This window comes from Aquarana catesbeiana, linkage group LG01 (assembly GCF_042186555.1).
Source record: "Aquarana catesbeiana isolate 2022-GZ linkage group LG01, ASM4218655v1, whole genome shotgun sequence".
Lineage (NCBI taxonomy): Eukaryota > Metazoa > Chordata > Amphibia > Anura > Ranidae > Aquarana > Aquarana catesbeiana.
In genome coordinates, this window is record NC_133324.1 from 243,369,052 (window position 1) to 243,383,229 (window position 14,178).

The window sequence follows — 14,178 nt, forward strand, 5'->3', positions numbered from 1 at the left end:
TGTATTTTTGACGTGCTCTTTGGGTCATTGTCCTGCTGTAATACTCATGACCTCTGACAGAGACCCAACTTTCTGACACTCGGCCCTACATTGCACCCCAGAATTCTTTGGTAGACTTCAGATTTCATAATGCCATGCACACAGTCAAGACATTCAGTGCCTGCAGCAGAAAAGCAACCCCAAAACATCAGTGAACCTCTACCATGTTTTACTGTAGGGACTGTATTCTTTTCTTTGAAGGCCTCTTTTTTCTGAAAACACTAGACTGACAGGCTTTACCAAAAAGCTGTAAATTTTGCTAAAATTAGCTTCAGTGCCATAGGCTGTAAACTTTTTCACAATGGTGCGCCCAGTGGACACAGGAACATTAGGATCTCTGGAGGTGGACTTTTTATCTTGAGATTGTCCAGGCTTTTCCACATTTTTTGATCTCAAATCCTCAAGACAATTCTTTGCTGCTCTTTCTCTTCTCCATTCTTCGTTTGGCACACAGACACACAACAGAAAGGTTGAGTGAATTTTTCACCATTTTAACTGGTTGTGATTTCTATATTGTCAGCACGTGTTACCGGATACAGGCGACTGATTACAAATTACAGGAGCATCACAAACTTGGTATGCAATTATTTCTTACAACTTTGAGAAGGTGCCAATAATTTTGTCCAGTCCATTTTGGAGTTTTACCTGGAATGTGTCAGATTTGGCTTTTTGCTTTTCCACTTTTTTGTGTCATACCAATACAAACAAAATAACTAAACATGAGAATGCCTAAACATTTGTAATTGCAACAATTTTCTGTGCGAAGTGGTGCATTATCTGACAGAAATGCAGGGGTGCCGATATTTTTGGCCATGACTGTAAAGATCACCATTATTTTATGCGTCTTGTTCTTAAGAAGGGCGCTATCTGTACAGCCCGAAACCGTCATGCATTTGTCAAGCCGCAAAGGCTGTCGGTGCTTGTAGTTCATTAATTCACAGAACTCTGAATGAATGAAACGGCTGTGCTCCTTTTGAATATGACAGAGGATGCAGGGCGATGATCCCGATGTGGTGATGAGTAGCATATGGGCATATCGGGGGGGAAAACAGGCAAATGCTGAACGGGTTATACCCTACATATGGGTGTAGCATGTTCACAAAGATTAACTTATCCTTTAAAAAGGGTCACATTTTCCAACCCCTTCCACCTGAATTGCAGGATGCTTCTCCCTGCATCATCCTGTATATTTTCTTTAATTGATTGCAGCAGTGTGTGGCTCTGCCCACACAGCCAGGTCAGTCATTCACATGCATCTGCAAATGGAAAGACTACAAGTGCCATTAACCACTACGGCAGGAGGACTTGTAGATCACTATGGAGCGCAAGTGTGATGGCATGATCAGCTGGGTCACACCCATAATGCAAGGATTTTGGTTGAAATGCTCTGCAGGTTTCAATGCAAAAATGTAATAAATGCACTTTTATTATTTATGTGGGTGCATTTATAGAAATTTTGCAAAAGGTGAACTATGCCTTTAAAAAAACCAAAATGTGTAATTTTGTCGTTATGGTGTAATTTTGTCGTGATGGGTTCTGTGCTTATCAATTCATCTTTATACAGATGTACCATCCACTCATTAGCACTATGTCTCTTAACAATAGTATTATTATTAAACGCCTCTGTGCTAGAGAGCGATATGAATGGTTCATTGTTCTCTATACAGAAATGTATAGAATTGCATATAAATGCGATTGATTATATGAGAATTGCATTTATATGCAATCAGCCATGTTGAGTACGTCAACATTATACACATGTAAAATAATGAGCCTACGGTAAATTATCACACCGGTGTTACGTCATGCACACAGACTCAACTGTGGCATATAAATTGTAAAAGGTTTATATATTCCACAAGCCATTGTAACTGGCAAATTAAAAGGGTGCAGATAACTGTAATTCACTAGCCTGTTCCATAAACGACCAATTTTTATAGATGATTGGTACTGGTATGGGGACATATGCTAGCTGACCCAGTACAAATAAGAGGAGATGCAATTCAGACATCAATCAGAGCAGGATCTAGTCAGTTACATTTGCTGGCCATTCAATAGATAGCTTCTTACTGTTTAGACCTGCAACCACAGCATCAGGAACAGGGTAGTCTTCCAGTTTCAACCTCCTTTGTGGCTCTGAGATGTCATGTGACTGAAGGTCGGGAAATAAGAAAGCTAAAGCGGTAGTTTGTGCTTGCAACCCAGGCCAACAATGCCTAGACTTTGCCTGCTATTCAAAATGCACTCCTAAGCATGAGCTTTGTTTGTCAGGTAGTTGACCAGTGCTCAGATTATATGTTCTCTATAATGGCACACCTGATGTTGTATGAAGTATGTACTGCACATATAACAAGGAATGGGCCTAAAGCTGTATAAAGTATGTACTCCGCATATAACAAGGAATGGAAATTCACCAAAATGCAATAACTCCGATAGAGCCATGTACTGTGTCAGGTTAACCTACTAAAGCATTACAAATGTACATTTTTTTTTTATTAACAGCTTTATTATTTTCTGACGTACCATACCTCTATTACATTGCCCTGAAACATCCACAAACCAGTTATGTTAATACAGCTTTAATAGCCGTTTACAAAGTCGTCCATAGAAAGCCAGGTACATTATTCTCAATATAAGAAACCCACTTAAGAACATACATATTACAAGAACAATAAATATGTACTAGATATTATTACATCAAGTTCATAAAAAGATTTGTTTTAATTATTTTTTGAACCTTTTATTTGGATAGAATATGTATATTTACATTCATCCATTCTTACATCCACTATACATTTCATATGCAACAGTCAGTTCATATACATATTCAAAATTTTCTTGTCTAATTTTAACTTACTTTATTAACAAATTTTGTACAGTAATAGCATAAGGTGACAAGTACACCATTGGTTTGATATGAGGAAAGATGAATTTGAAAAAAAGCAAAAAAAGACAAAAACTAAATGATCGTTTTAAAGAATTCTTGGTTTATAAAACCCAGTTCCCATTTAAAAACTATAATCATCTTCCTTGAATAAAATGTTTGCATGACATCGCAAATTGGTTGTGAGAGAGTATCAGAGGCACAAACGGATTTGTACTTGAGGTTTTAGACTGACGTGTTTGCCAATCTCTTCCGACCTGTAATTCCCATTGGTGTTTGGAATGCAGAATTGAAGGGGCTTCAAATCTTTTTAAAGTGCTGCTTAGTTTTAAACAGATGATGTTCCTATATATGATTTGTAAGGGTGGGCTGATGGTCTGAAAGCAGTAGCCTCTTGCAGCAGCCCAGGCAGGGCCATGCATATTCCATTCTGAATCACGCAGATCAAAAGTTGAAGATTGCCTGTATTTAAGCTGCCTTCCCAGTTACCAAACTGAAAAGAATCAGCAGCTAAGGTTATTTAAATAAATGTAGTATCACTGTTCATTACAGTTTGAGAAAAGCAAAAAGCATCCGACAAGCATTTTAATGCTTTTTTGTATGCATGCAAACGTTTATTTTTTTAAAATATAATGAAAGTATTTTTCGCTTCCAAGTATAGTTTGTAATGATATACACGCCATATTTGCTCATCACATACACAGGCTCAGTTTCCTGCTTTGCTACACAATGGTTGTGCATTACTGCTCCTTTTCAATGCAAGTCTGCCTACCAGCAGAAATCAATGCACTTCCTATGTGGCTTATATCTCATCTCAACAGTTGTTAAGCACAGAGGCTGAGTAATTGCAGTGAGATGCAAATTTCCCTCTAGAGGCATATCTCTATTAAAAAAAAAAACACCAACAAAAAAAACCCAAACATTATGCCAATGCAGGAACAAATTCCAGAGTAGTTAAAGTAAATCTGTCATACACGTGGGTAGCTCAAGCACTGCATAATATGTAAAAATGCATGAGGATAATACTTTTAGTGAACGCCACAATTTACTGATTAATAGGGAGGCTCAGGAGGTGAAGAGGGGCAGGGTAAAATCAATTTTCTGAATCCGATTACTGTTTTTACTGACAGTAACTTTGTCTTATGCAACATACGGCAAGTCTGAAATGCAAAGATGATTTCAGTCACAAGTAAAATGGTTTGCCTTCTGATCCAACATAAGTAAAACTAACCATACATACAAGCGCCAACATAAGGCGTGATTCCCTGACACAGGGGACAGATATGCATGAAAAATATGAGTGACTTCTGTAGTCGAGTGCAGAGATTCCTGATTAGGTTTTATTTGTCTCTCTACCATACTTTGCCTTCCAGCTCCTTCTGGTGATGCAAATAATTGATCTATAGATGTCTTAAAAATACGTCTAACTCACTAGCAGCAAAAGCTGAAAAACAATGTGACGCAGCAACTGCAAGGCAGAAGATTCTGTAATTAACTGAACCAGAGTTTGAAAGGAGGTGATACGCTCAAATCATACCAACCTCACCCCTGCCCACCAAAACCCTCCTTGGAAAAACGTACAGAAAAATAAAATATAAATACTTCAGTTTTGTTTCAACACTGTACTGTTACTATATTGTTTAAAATGGTAGAATTAAGTCATATTCCACTCCCATAAATACTGATAGTGTTATGGCAAATATGTTAACTATCCAGTCTTTCTTCATTGTTCATTTTAAATGTCTTTGTCCATATTTATCAAACGCATTTGCAGCAGTGGTGATCCCCAATACCAATACTTGTCCTATTTAGTCATCACTTTTGATGTTAGCAAGGATAGAAAAAAATGAAAATTAAAGCCCGATATGTAAATTACATCCAGTGTCACACGTTGAAGGCCTTTTAAATGTAAATATGTAAATCTTATAGTGCAAATATGAAACCGAGCATTATTATACATGTACTAACTTATAGTGAATCTTAAAATAAATTCTAACATTGCATGAGGTTTCAAACGCAGGTCACTGTGCAAGCCCTTATATGGTATAATGATGCAAATGCAGATTTGATTCTTTAAAAAGTTCAGCCAATAAAAAGAAATGCTGGTGAGGTTGGTAAATACCAATAACTAAAGACTTGTGACGTTAAAAGGTCTCATCATCATTGCAGTTACTTGTCCAGTGGCCAAACACCTCACAGATGTCACAGTATGGTCTCTCTTCTTTTCGGTTTCCATGGAAGTTTGAATGAGGAGGAGAGTCAGGTAACTGAGTCTGTGTCGGGCAGTCTTCTGTATCATGCAGGTCAAAACAATCACAAATATCGCAGAAAAGGCGAGGGGGCACTTTCTTCTTGGCTTGTGTGCCATTTAAGCTGACAAAAAAAAAAAAATCATACAAAAATCAGCAACTGCAAGCTATTAATCTCAGTTCAAGGTACTGAAAAAAAAACTAAGTGTCCAGAACATCACACAGTTTATCCTGTGGAAATAACCCATAGAATATTACCAGAGGTCACCTTCACACTTCCTTTATCCTAAAATGGTTAACAAAGTTAACATAGAAAAACTGCCTACAGAATAAAGTTGCAGAAAATGTTATATACTCTTATTTTCTGGATGGTCATGGATACTTTTGAAACCATAAACGTTCTCAGTGGTTCTGTTACAAAGTAATCCTAAATGACATATATACAGTACTGTGCAAAAGTTATAGGCAAGTGTTTAGAAAGCTTTCAAAACTGTATACTAGAATTGATTATTTTTATTAATTTACAAAATGCAATCTAAATCAAATCAATATTTTGGGTGACTACCCTTTGGCTTCAAACCAGCATCAATTTTTCTAGGTACACTCGCACACAGTTTTTGAAGGAACGCGGCAGATAGGTTGTTCCAAACATTTTGGAAAACTAAACCACAGATATTCTGTGGATGAGACTGAAGAGACAGAAGGATTTGAGGCAGCCTATATCCACAGAAGATATGTGGTTCGTTTTCCAAGAAGTTTGGAACAACCAACCTGCAGAGTTCCTTCAACAACTGTTTGCAAGTGTACCTAGAAGAATTGATGCTGTTTTGAAGGCAACGGGTGGTCACAGCAAATATTGACTTGATTTGGATTTCTCTTCTGTTCATTTACTTTGGCATTTTGTTAACTGATAAAAATAAACTATTAACACTTCTATCTCTGAAAACAGTCTCAATTTACAGCATTTTTTCCTCACCTGCCTAAAACCTTTGCACAGTAATGCACAGTATGTGCTTGCATTCAGAAGGTCTTTGAAGAGATGAAGTTGGATAAAATGTACAAAGGTACAAAACAATAGTGCAGCGCTAAGATAAATTAAAATGTAAGTGCAATGCAAATATATCAAACTAGTATGTGTCGCCACAAAAAATAAAAGAAATCCAAATGTGAAGCCAAAAACTGAATTCAGTGATTCGTCGATTATGAGGGAGATGACAGATGTGGATACCAAACTTCTTCATGATAATCCACACACAGCACCTTGGTGTGCAACAGAGGAAGGCTTACCAGAATCATATCACCCTCAAATAAGAGTGGTCAACCAGCGCTTGTGTATCAATCCAAGATATCCAGCTTTCCTCAAAGCCACATGTCAAACGATGGTACTCTTGTGTTGTAATAGATCGCTGTGCATATATACTCAGTTGGACATAGTATCATGAAAAAGAAAAAGACACGTTCTGCATGTAATCCCGATTAAAACACCAATTTAATATGGTAAATGCACAGATGACAACCAGGTACTTCAAATATAAACATCATATACCATATTAACAATTCATATTCCAGAATCCAAGATGGGCGTGGTGGGATCGCATAAGCGTAATGGCATGTATTCCCTCTCTGCCCTGTTCTTTACAATTTAATTTAATATTTCATTTTACTTTCGGTTTTGTCCCCCTTTCTTGACCTTTGGTTCTGTATTTCCCTTTTTTTGTCAGTTAAATTTCTGGGGCTTCAATAGATATTTACAGAAACATGTGGTTCCCCACCCCAAACTCGCTCATCCTCATTTGCACTGGTCCAAATCATTTGGTGGAGGGGGGATTATGGTGTGGGATTGTTTTTCAGGGGTTGGGATTGGCCCCTTGGTCCCAGTGAAGGGAACTCTAAAGGCGTCAGAATACCAAAGACATTTTGGACAATTTCATGCTCCTAACTTTGTGGGAACAGTTTGGGGATGGCCCCTTCCTGCTCCAACATAACTGCGCACCAATGCACAAAGCAAGGTCTATAAAGACATAGATGAGCGAGTTTGGGGTGGAGGAACTTGACTGGCCTGTACCTGATAGAACACCTTTGGGATGAATTAGAGCGGAGACTGCGAGCCAGGCCATCTTGTCAAACATCAGTGTCTGACCTCACAAATGTGCTTCTAAAAGAATGGTCAAACATTCCCATAGACACACTCCTAAACCTTGTGGACAGCCTGTCCAGAACAGTTGAAGCTGTTATAGCTGCAAAGGGTGGGCCAACTCAATATTGAACCCTATGGACCAAGACTGGGATGCCATTAAAGTTCATGTGCGTGTAAAGGCAGGCATCCCAATACTTTTGACAATATAGTCTATTTCTAGGAATTTTTAGGGAATAATATCTGTTCAAAAATATATTTTAATATTTATGCAATACATTTCTTGTTTTTAAATTAATTTTTAAAACATGCAAAGGATATTATTATGTTGAATATTTTTGTTAAAAAAATGTTTTGCACTTATTTTTAACTTTTTTGTGATCAATTTTACTCTCGACTACAAGATGGCGCATGATAGACATTGCCAACACTTGCTATAGCATCATTCATGAGACAGCGCTGAAAGTGTTTGGCACTGCAATTTGTATGCAGGGTAACTATCAATTTCTACCCTGTGTACTCTGCTCTAATTAGGACGTCTTCCTTCTTGTGTTGTTCTGTACAAGGCTGGGTTCACACTTTTGCAATGCGGGGAAACCCTGCAAATCCTGTGCGGGTTCCCGCATCGCACCTGTATTGCAGACGGTTCGCACTGCCCTCTGCAGGTGTCAACAGAAAATTAATGACATCCCCCAGATCGGTTCGCAGATTGCAGTGCAAACTGTGAAATGGTGCAGGAATCGGTTCGCATAGGTGTGAAAACCCATGCAATCCGATTCCAGTGCGGACCAAAAAAAGGGTCCTTCGCCATTTTGGTGCAAATGCGATTTCACCCATACAGTTTGTATGGCTGAATTTGCATCGCACAGACATCACATGTGATGTGCACAGCAATACGGTGCAAATCACATGCCATGTCTTGCATCGCACAAGTGTGAACCCAGCCTAAAAGGGAAGAATGGCAGCATATGCCCTATACTCCTTATGATGTCATCTTTGATGAAACTAGTAGGCCAGAGACGGAACACACGCATATGCGATCCCACCACGGCCATCTTGGATTCTGGAATATGAGTTCTTCATATGATATGAAGTGCCTGGTTGTCATCTCTTCATTGTAAGTGCATTTACCACATTAAATTGGTGTTTTAATTGGGATTACACTATAGAGAGCGTGTCTTTCATGATACTATGTCCAACTGAGTATATATGCACAGTGATCTATTCAAATGCAAAAGTGCCATCATTTGACATGTGGTTTTGAGGAAAGCTGGATATTTTGGACTGATACACAATCACTGGTTGACCACTCTTATTTGAGGGTCATATGATTCTAGTAAGCCTACCTCTGTTGCAAACCGAAGTGCTGTGTCGTTTATCATTAAGAGGTTTGGTGGCATTTGGTATCCACATCTGTCACTTCCATCATAATCGAAGAATTACTGAATTCACAGTTTTTGGCTTCACATTTGGATTTCATTTTATTTTTCCAATTTGTGGTGACACATAATAGTTTGATATATTTGCATCGCACTATTGTAATTTATCTTAGCGCTGCACTATTGTTTTGTGATGTTTATTATGCAATGTATTATGATATTGTGCTAGCTGCTATGCTTTTAATACCCAATAGAGCCCTAATGCGTTTAGTTCTTAAAGTTAACAAATTACATGCCATCAGGTACTTTATATTGTAAATTCCACTGCAGTCAGGGCTGGCCCAAGACATTGTGCTGTCTGGGTCCAAGAATGAAATGCTGCCGACACATTAAAAAAAAAAAAAAAAAAAAAAAAAAAAAAAAATGTAATGCCCACCAAAAGGCCTTCACATCCATTAATTTTGAATCATGATACTTACAACCCAAATTAAATTTATCAGGAAGTCAGATTTACAGGAAACGGCATTTTGTCTATATGCAAAATTATACAACATACTATTATGTTCAATTCCAAGAGGCAGGCTAGGGTAGTACAGGGACAGGGGATGGGGATCAGGGGCAGTTCTAGGGAGGGATCGGGATCAGTGGCAGTGGTAGGGAGGAATGAGGATCAGTGGCAGTGGTAGGGAGGAATGAGGATCAGTGGCAGTGGTAGGGAGGAATGAGGATCAGTGGCAGTGGTAGGGAGGAATGAGGATCAGTGGCAGTGGTAGGGAGGAATGAGGATCAGTGGCAGTGGTAGGGAGGAATGAGGATCAGTGGCAGTGGTAGGGAGGAATGAGGATCAGTGGCAGTGGTAGGGAGGAATGAGGATCAGTGGCAGTGGTAGGGAGGAATGAGGATCAGTGGCAGTGGTAGGGAGGAATGAGGATCAGTGGCAGTGGTAGGGAGGAATGAGGATCAGTGGCAGTGGTAGGGAGGAATGAGGATCAGTGGCAGTGGTAGGGAGGAATGAGGATCAGTGGCAGTGGTAGGGAGGAATGAGGATCAGTGGCAGTGGTAGGGAGGAATGGGGATCAGTAGCAGTCCTGGGGAGGGGGATCAGTGGCAGTGCTGGGGAAGGGGATCAGTGGCAGTGCTGGGGAAGGGGATCAGTGACAGTGCTGGGGAAGGGGATCAGTGGCAGTGCTGGGGAAGGGGATCAGTGGCAGTGCTGGGGAAGGGGATCAGTGGCAGTGCTGGGGAAGGGGATCAGTGGCAGTGCTGGGGAAGGGGATCAGTGGCAGTGCTGGGGAAGGGGATCAGTGGCAGTGCTGGGGAAGGGGATCAGTGGCAGTGCTGGGGAAGGGGATCAGTGGCAGTGCTGGGGAAGGGGATCAGTGGCAGTGCTGGGGATGGGGATCAGTGGCAGTGCTGGGGAAGGGGATCAGTGGCAGTGCTGGGGATGGGGATCAGTGGCAGTGCTGGGGATGGGGATCAGTGGCAGTGCTGGGGATGGGGATCAGTGGCAGTGCTGGGGAAGGGGATCAGTGGCAGTGCTGGGGAAGGGGGATGGGGATCAGTGGCAGTGCTGGGGAAGGGGGATGGGGATCAGTGGCAGTGCTGGGGAAGGGGGATCAGTGGCAGTGCTGGGGAAGGGGGATCAGTGGCAGTGCTGGGGAAGGGGGATCAGTGGCAGTGCTGGGGAAGGGGGATCAGTGGCAGTGCTGGGGAAGGGGGATCAGTGGCAGTGCTGGGGAAGGGGGATCAGTGGCAGTGCTGGGGAAGGGGGATCAGTGGCAGTGCTGGGGAAGGGGGATCAGTGGCAGTGCTGGGGAAGGGGGATCAGTGGCAGTGCTGGGGAAGGGGGATCAGTGGCAGTGCTGGGGAGGGGGATCAGTGGCAGTGCTGGGGAGGGGGATGGGGATCAGTGGCAGTGCTGGGGAAGGGGATCAGTGGCAGTGCTGGGGAAGGGGATCAGTGGCAGTGCTGGGGAAGGGGGATGGGGATCAGTGGCAGTGCTGGGGAAGGGGGATGGGGATCAGTGGCAGTGCTGGGGAAGGGGGATGGGGATCAGTGGCAGTGCTGGGGAAGGGGGATGGGGATCAGTGGCAGTGCTGGGGAAGGGGGATGGGGATCAGTGGCAGTGCTGGGGAAGGGGGATGGGGATCAGTGGCAGTGCTGGGGAAGGGGGATGGGGATCAGTGGCAGTGCTGGGGAAGGGGGATGGGGATCAGTGGCAGTGCTGGGGAAGGGGGATGGGGATCAGTGGCAGTGCTGGGGAAGGGGGATGGGGATCAGTGGCAGTGCTGGGGAGGGGGATGGGGATCAGTGGCAGTGCTGGGGAGGGGGATGGGGATCAGTGGCAGTGCTGGGGTGGGGATGGGGATCAGTGGCAGTGCTGGGGTGGGAATGGGGATCAATTAGTTCCGTGGTGTCTGTGGCAGCAGTGACACCTATGCCGAGATCAGCCCCTCCCACTTCAGGCCTCACGAGTCAGTTGACTTCTAGTCGCCGCCCCCCGGCCATTCTGTAAGCCGAATGGGCAGTTGTGAAGAGGCTGAATGGGCAGCTGCAGGCTCCAGGGACAGCCCAGCTTGTGTCCCACATGCAGCCCCGCTCACTGCTAAAATGCACCATTTGCCTGCCTGGACACGGGGGGGGGGGGGGGGGGGCGGACGTGGAGCTTCTCGCGTCTGAAAGTCTCCGTTCCTTCTCAGGCTACCCCTAACCCGCACAGTCGGCCAATGAGGAGGGGGCACCTCCGGTGCCCCTGACTGATGTGTGCTGGTAGCGGCGCCCCTGCACACAAAACTGCTTAAATAAAATTTGGGCGTCAATTTGCCGTCCCTCTTAAAGTGCCGCCTGGGACCATTGGACCCACCGGGACCCATGGTAGGGTCGGCCCTGACTGCAATAGTCTTGCCTTGTAGAGTAATAAAGATATATTTCTCCACTGGGCCTTCAGAAACCTGCAATACGCCATCATCTACAATATGCCTAGGGTGACTTCAGCCGCCATTTTGTCTAGGCAACAGCCTTCTGTGTGGTATATAGATTGCCCAAAGCAACTTGCAACGCTTGGAAAAGTAGGCGGAGCCAGTTGGACAATTGGATGGTGACAAAGTTCTAAAAAGGATTGCTGAAGCAAAAATTAAAGATTATAACTGTGTCAACTGAATTTACATTACCTATCATGGTTGTCCAAATCTTCTACATTGTTCCCATTTAGTGATGCTTCAACCATCTGATCAATCTTGTGTTTCAAATCATCATTTTTTCTTTGAAGGTCAATAATTACCGAATTCAGAAATTCAATCTGGCAGGTGAACAAAAAATATTTAAGGTTAACAAGTCCTATTACTGTAACCACTGATGTGTTTAATACTGTGTGGTTTGCTCATAAAAAGTAGCAAAGTGCTTTGTTTTTGTATGTGTGTAATTTATGAAGTCTGGAAGGACACTAATAAAGACCTACTCCATATCTTTAAGTCAACTAAAAAAAAAAAAAAAAAAAAAAAAAAAAAAAAAAAAAAAAAAAAAAGCATGTTTTTTTTTTTTTGCAGGTAATAAAATGTGCATTTTTTCCCGCAAGGGGCCTGAAGAGCATTGCACCTGCGATTAGCAGTTCATGGGTGCAATGCCAAGCTCCTGCAGACTCTCAGTAAAGCTGTCTCCTTGTATCTTCCTTCTCTTCGGTAACTTGTAGTCCTTATACCTTCCGTACGAATGGACAGAGTGTTCATAAATGCCCTTGCAGTTCAAGGAGAATTACAGGCCATCTGCCACTAATGGTACTTGAAGTTCCTTCATTCACAGAACTCTGAAGAAATAATGCGGCCATGTGGGCCGAGCCCTGCACAGCCGCACGTTTTTCAAATTGTGACAGCGAGTGTGGGGAGAAGAACCCCAGTCTGATGTCACAATGAGGACAGGGATCAGCGATGCAGGGGGAGGTTGCGGAACATGGGTGTAACATGTTCATAAAGGTGTACTTATACTTTAACCACTGTAGTAAAAGTTACTCTTCTAAGCCCTTTTAAGACATGGTGGGGAAGTTATACTTAAAGTACAACTAAAGGCAGCATGCTCATTGTAATAAACCCTTATATAAACACCTCAAAGTTACACATGGTAACACATAACAAAAAGTTTATGATTTTCCTACTATTTAGATGCAATTGTGGTCTCTAATTCCCCTATTTATTCCTCCTTTGCTGGAGTCAGCACGATCCAAGGTATGTGACTGCCACTGTAGCTGCAGAATTGCTCTCAGTGAACGTTAGAATAGTTACTGAACCTTCTGTAGTTTTTTTAATTGTATTGGAAAAAAAAAAATTAATTGTATAAAAGTGTTTACAGTGCTTTTTAATTGATTTTATTATCTAATTATTATTATTGAATACTAGTATTGAAATGTAATACCTGCTGCTAAATCTGCACACACTGTGTGCTTTTCTCATGGCTGTTTCCTGTTACATGTAGAAGTTAGAAGCCAAACATACTAGAACAGGCTCAGTAAAGATAGGAAGGAGTGGGTGAGGGTGGGCAGGGCATCACAGGGCGCATGAATGGGGGTAGGAGGAGCCTTGCCGACTTCTGTGATGCCTGAGATGAAAGAGCAACTCCCCCAATGATGCCAGTACGGCACGTTGTAGTCTATACAAAGCGGCACCATGGAAAAAGGGTACAACGGAGGCATTCAGAGAAGAGGAAGCACAGTTGTCTCCTGATTACAGGAAATGAACATGAGAGCTTTCAGCTGCAGGGGGAATAGGTAAATATGTGAACATCCTTACTGTTATTTGAAAAACAACTAGTGACATATTTAACAGGTTACAGCTTTATATCACATACGGATTTGTTCTTTTTGACCATAGTTCTTGTACCCATCAGATCTTTAGGAAGCTGTAGATAAATATACAATGCAGATAGAAGCATTCTGAGTATATGGATGGATATGTAAGTTGGCAGTACATACTTCCTCAAATGTATCAAACTGTTTAAATACTGTATTCACACCCACCAAGAAACCGTGATGCTTCTTTGATTTTTTTTTTATTTTTTTTTACCTGGCTTTCCATGGATGTCTTTTCCTCCTGGTACTGGCTGCTGAATGAGGCATCACCTAAGTTCAAGAAAATGTTAAAAATGCTTCAATGCAGTGAAAATATGCAAAAACACAATATAAAGTGAATAAAGTAACCTGGCAACTAAGATATTCATTTCACAGCCATCTGGACGAGCTCCGCTCACTTTGGCCACTCATTCAACATGGTTCGAAAAAAACAAAAACATTTTTTTAGTGTATGTAAACTCCAACAATGAACCCTGATCTTGCTGGCTCCCTTTTGGTCGGTTAAACATACCATTGAAAGTTTTCTGTTAGTTCTGTTTGAGTGCAAAAAAATACCTGTTGATCTTGCCAGACTGGTATCAGTTACATTGTTCCCAGTGTTCTGTGTGGATTAAAGAACACCTCCCCTTAATGTTATGAAAATGAGATATGGGGGG

The 14,178-nt window shown here is 42.0% G+C and overlaps 1 protein-coding gene across 7 annotated transcripts in view; it reads right to left on the minus strand.

The window, feature by feature from the left end:
- Positions 1-2,510: 2,510 nt before the first annotated feature.
- CLIP1 (CAP-Gly domain containing linker protein 1) overlaps positions 2,511-14,178 on the minus strand; it is a 225,624-nt gene continuing 213,956 nt past the window's right edge. For all 7 annotated transcript variants that reach the window (XM_073626982.1, XM_073626975.1, XM_073626958.1 and 4 more), the window contains 3 exons: positions 13,737-13,792; positions 11,856-11,983; positions 2,511-5,296 (listed from right to left, as the gene is read on the minus strand). In XM_073626982.1, coding sequence (XP_073483083.1) covers positions 5,068-5,296; positions 11,856-11,983; positions 13,737-13,792 — 413 coding nt within the window. In that variant the 3' untranslated portion in view covers positions 2,511-5,067. The remainder of the gene's footprint in view (positions 5,297-11,855; positions 11,984-13,736; positions 13,793-14,178) is intronic.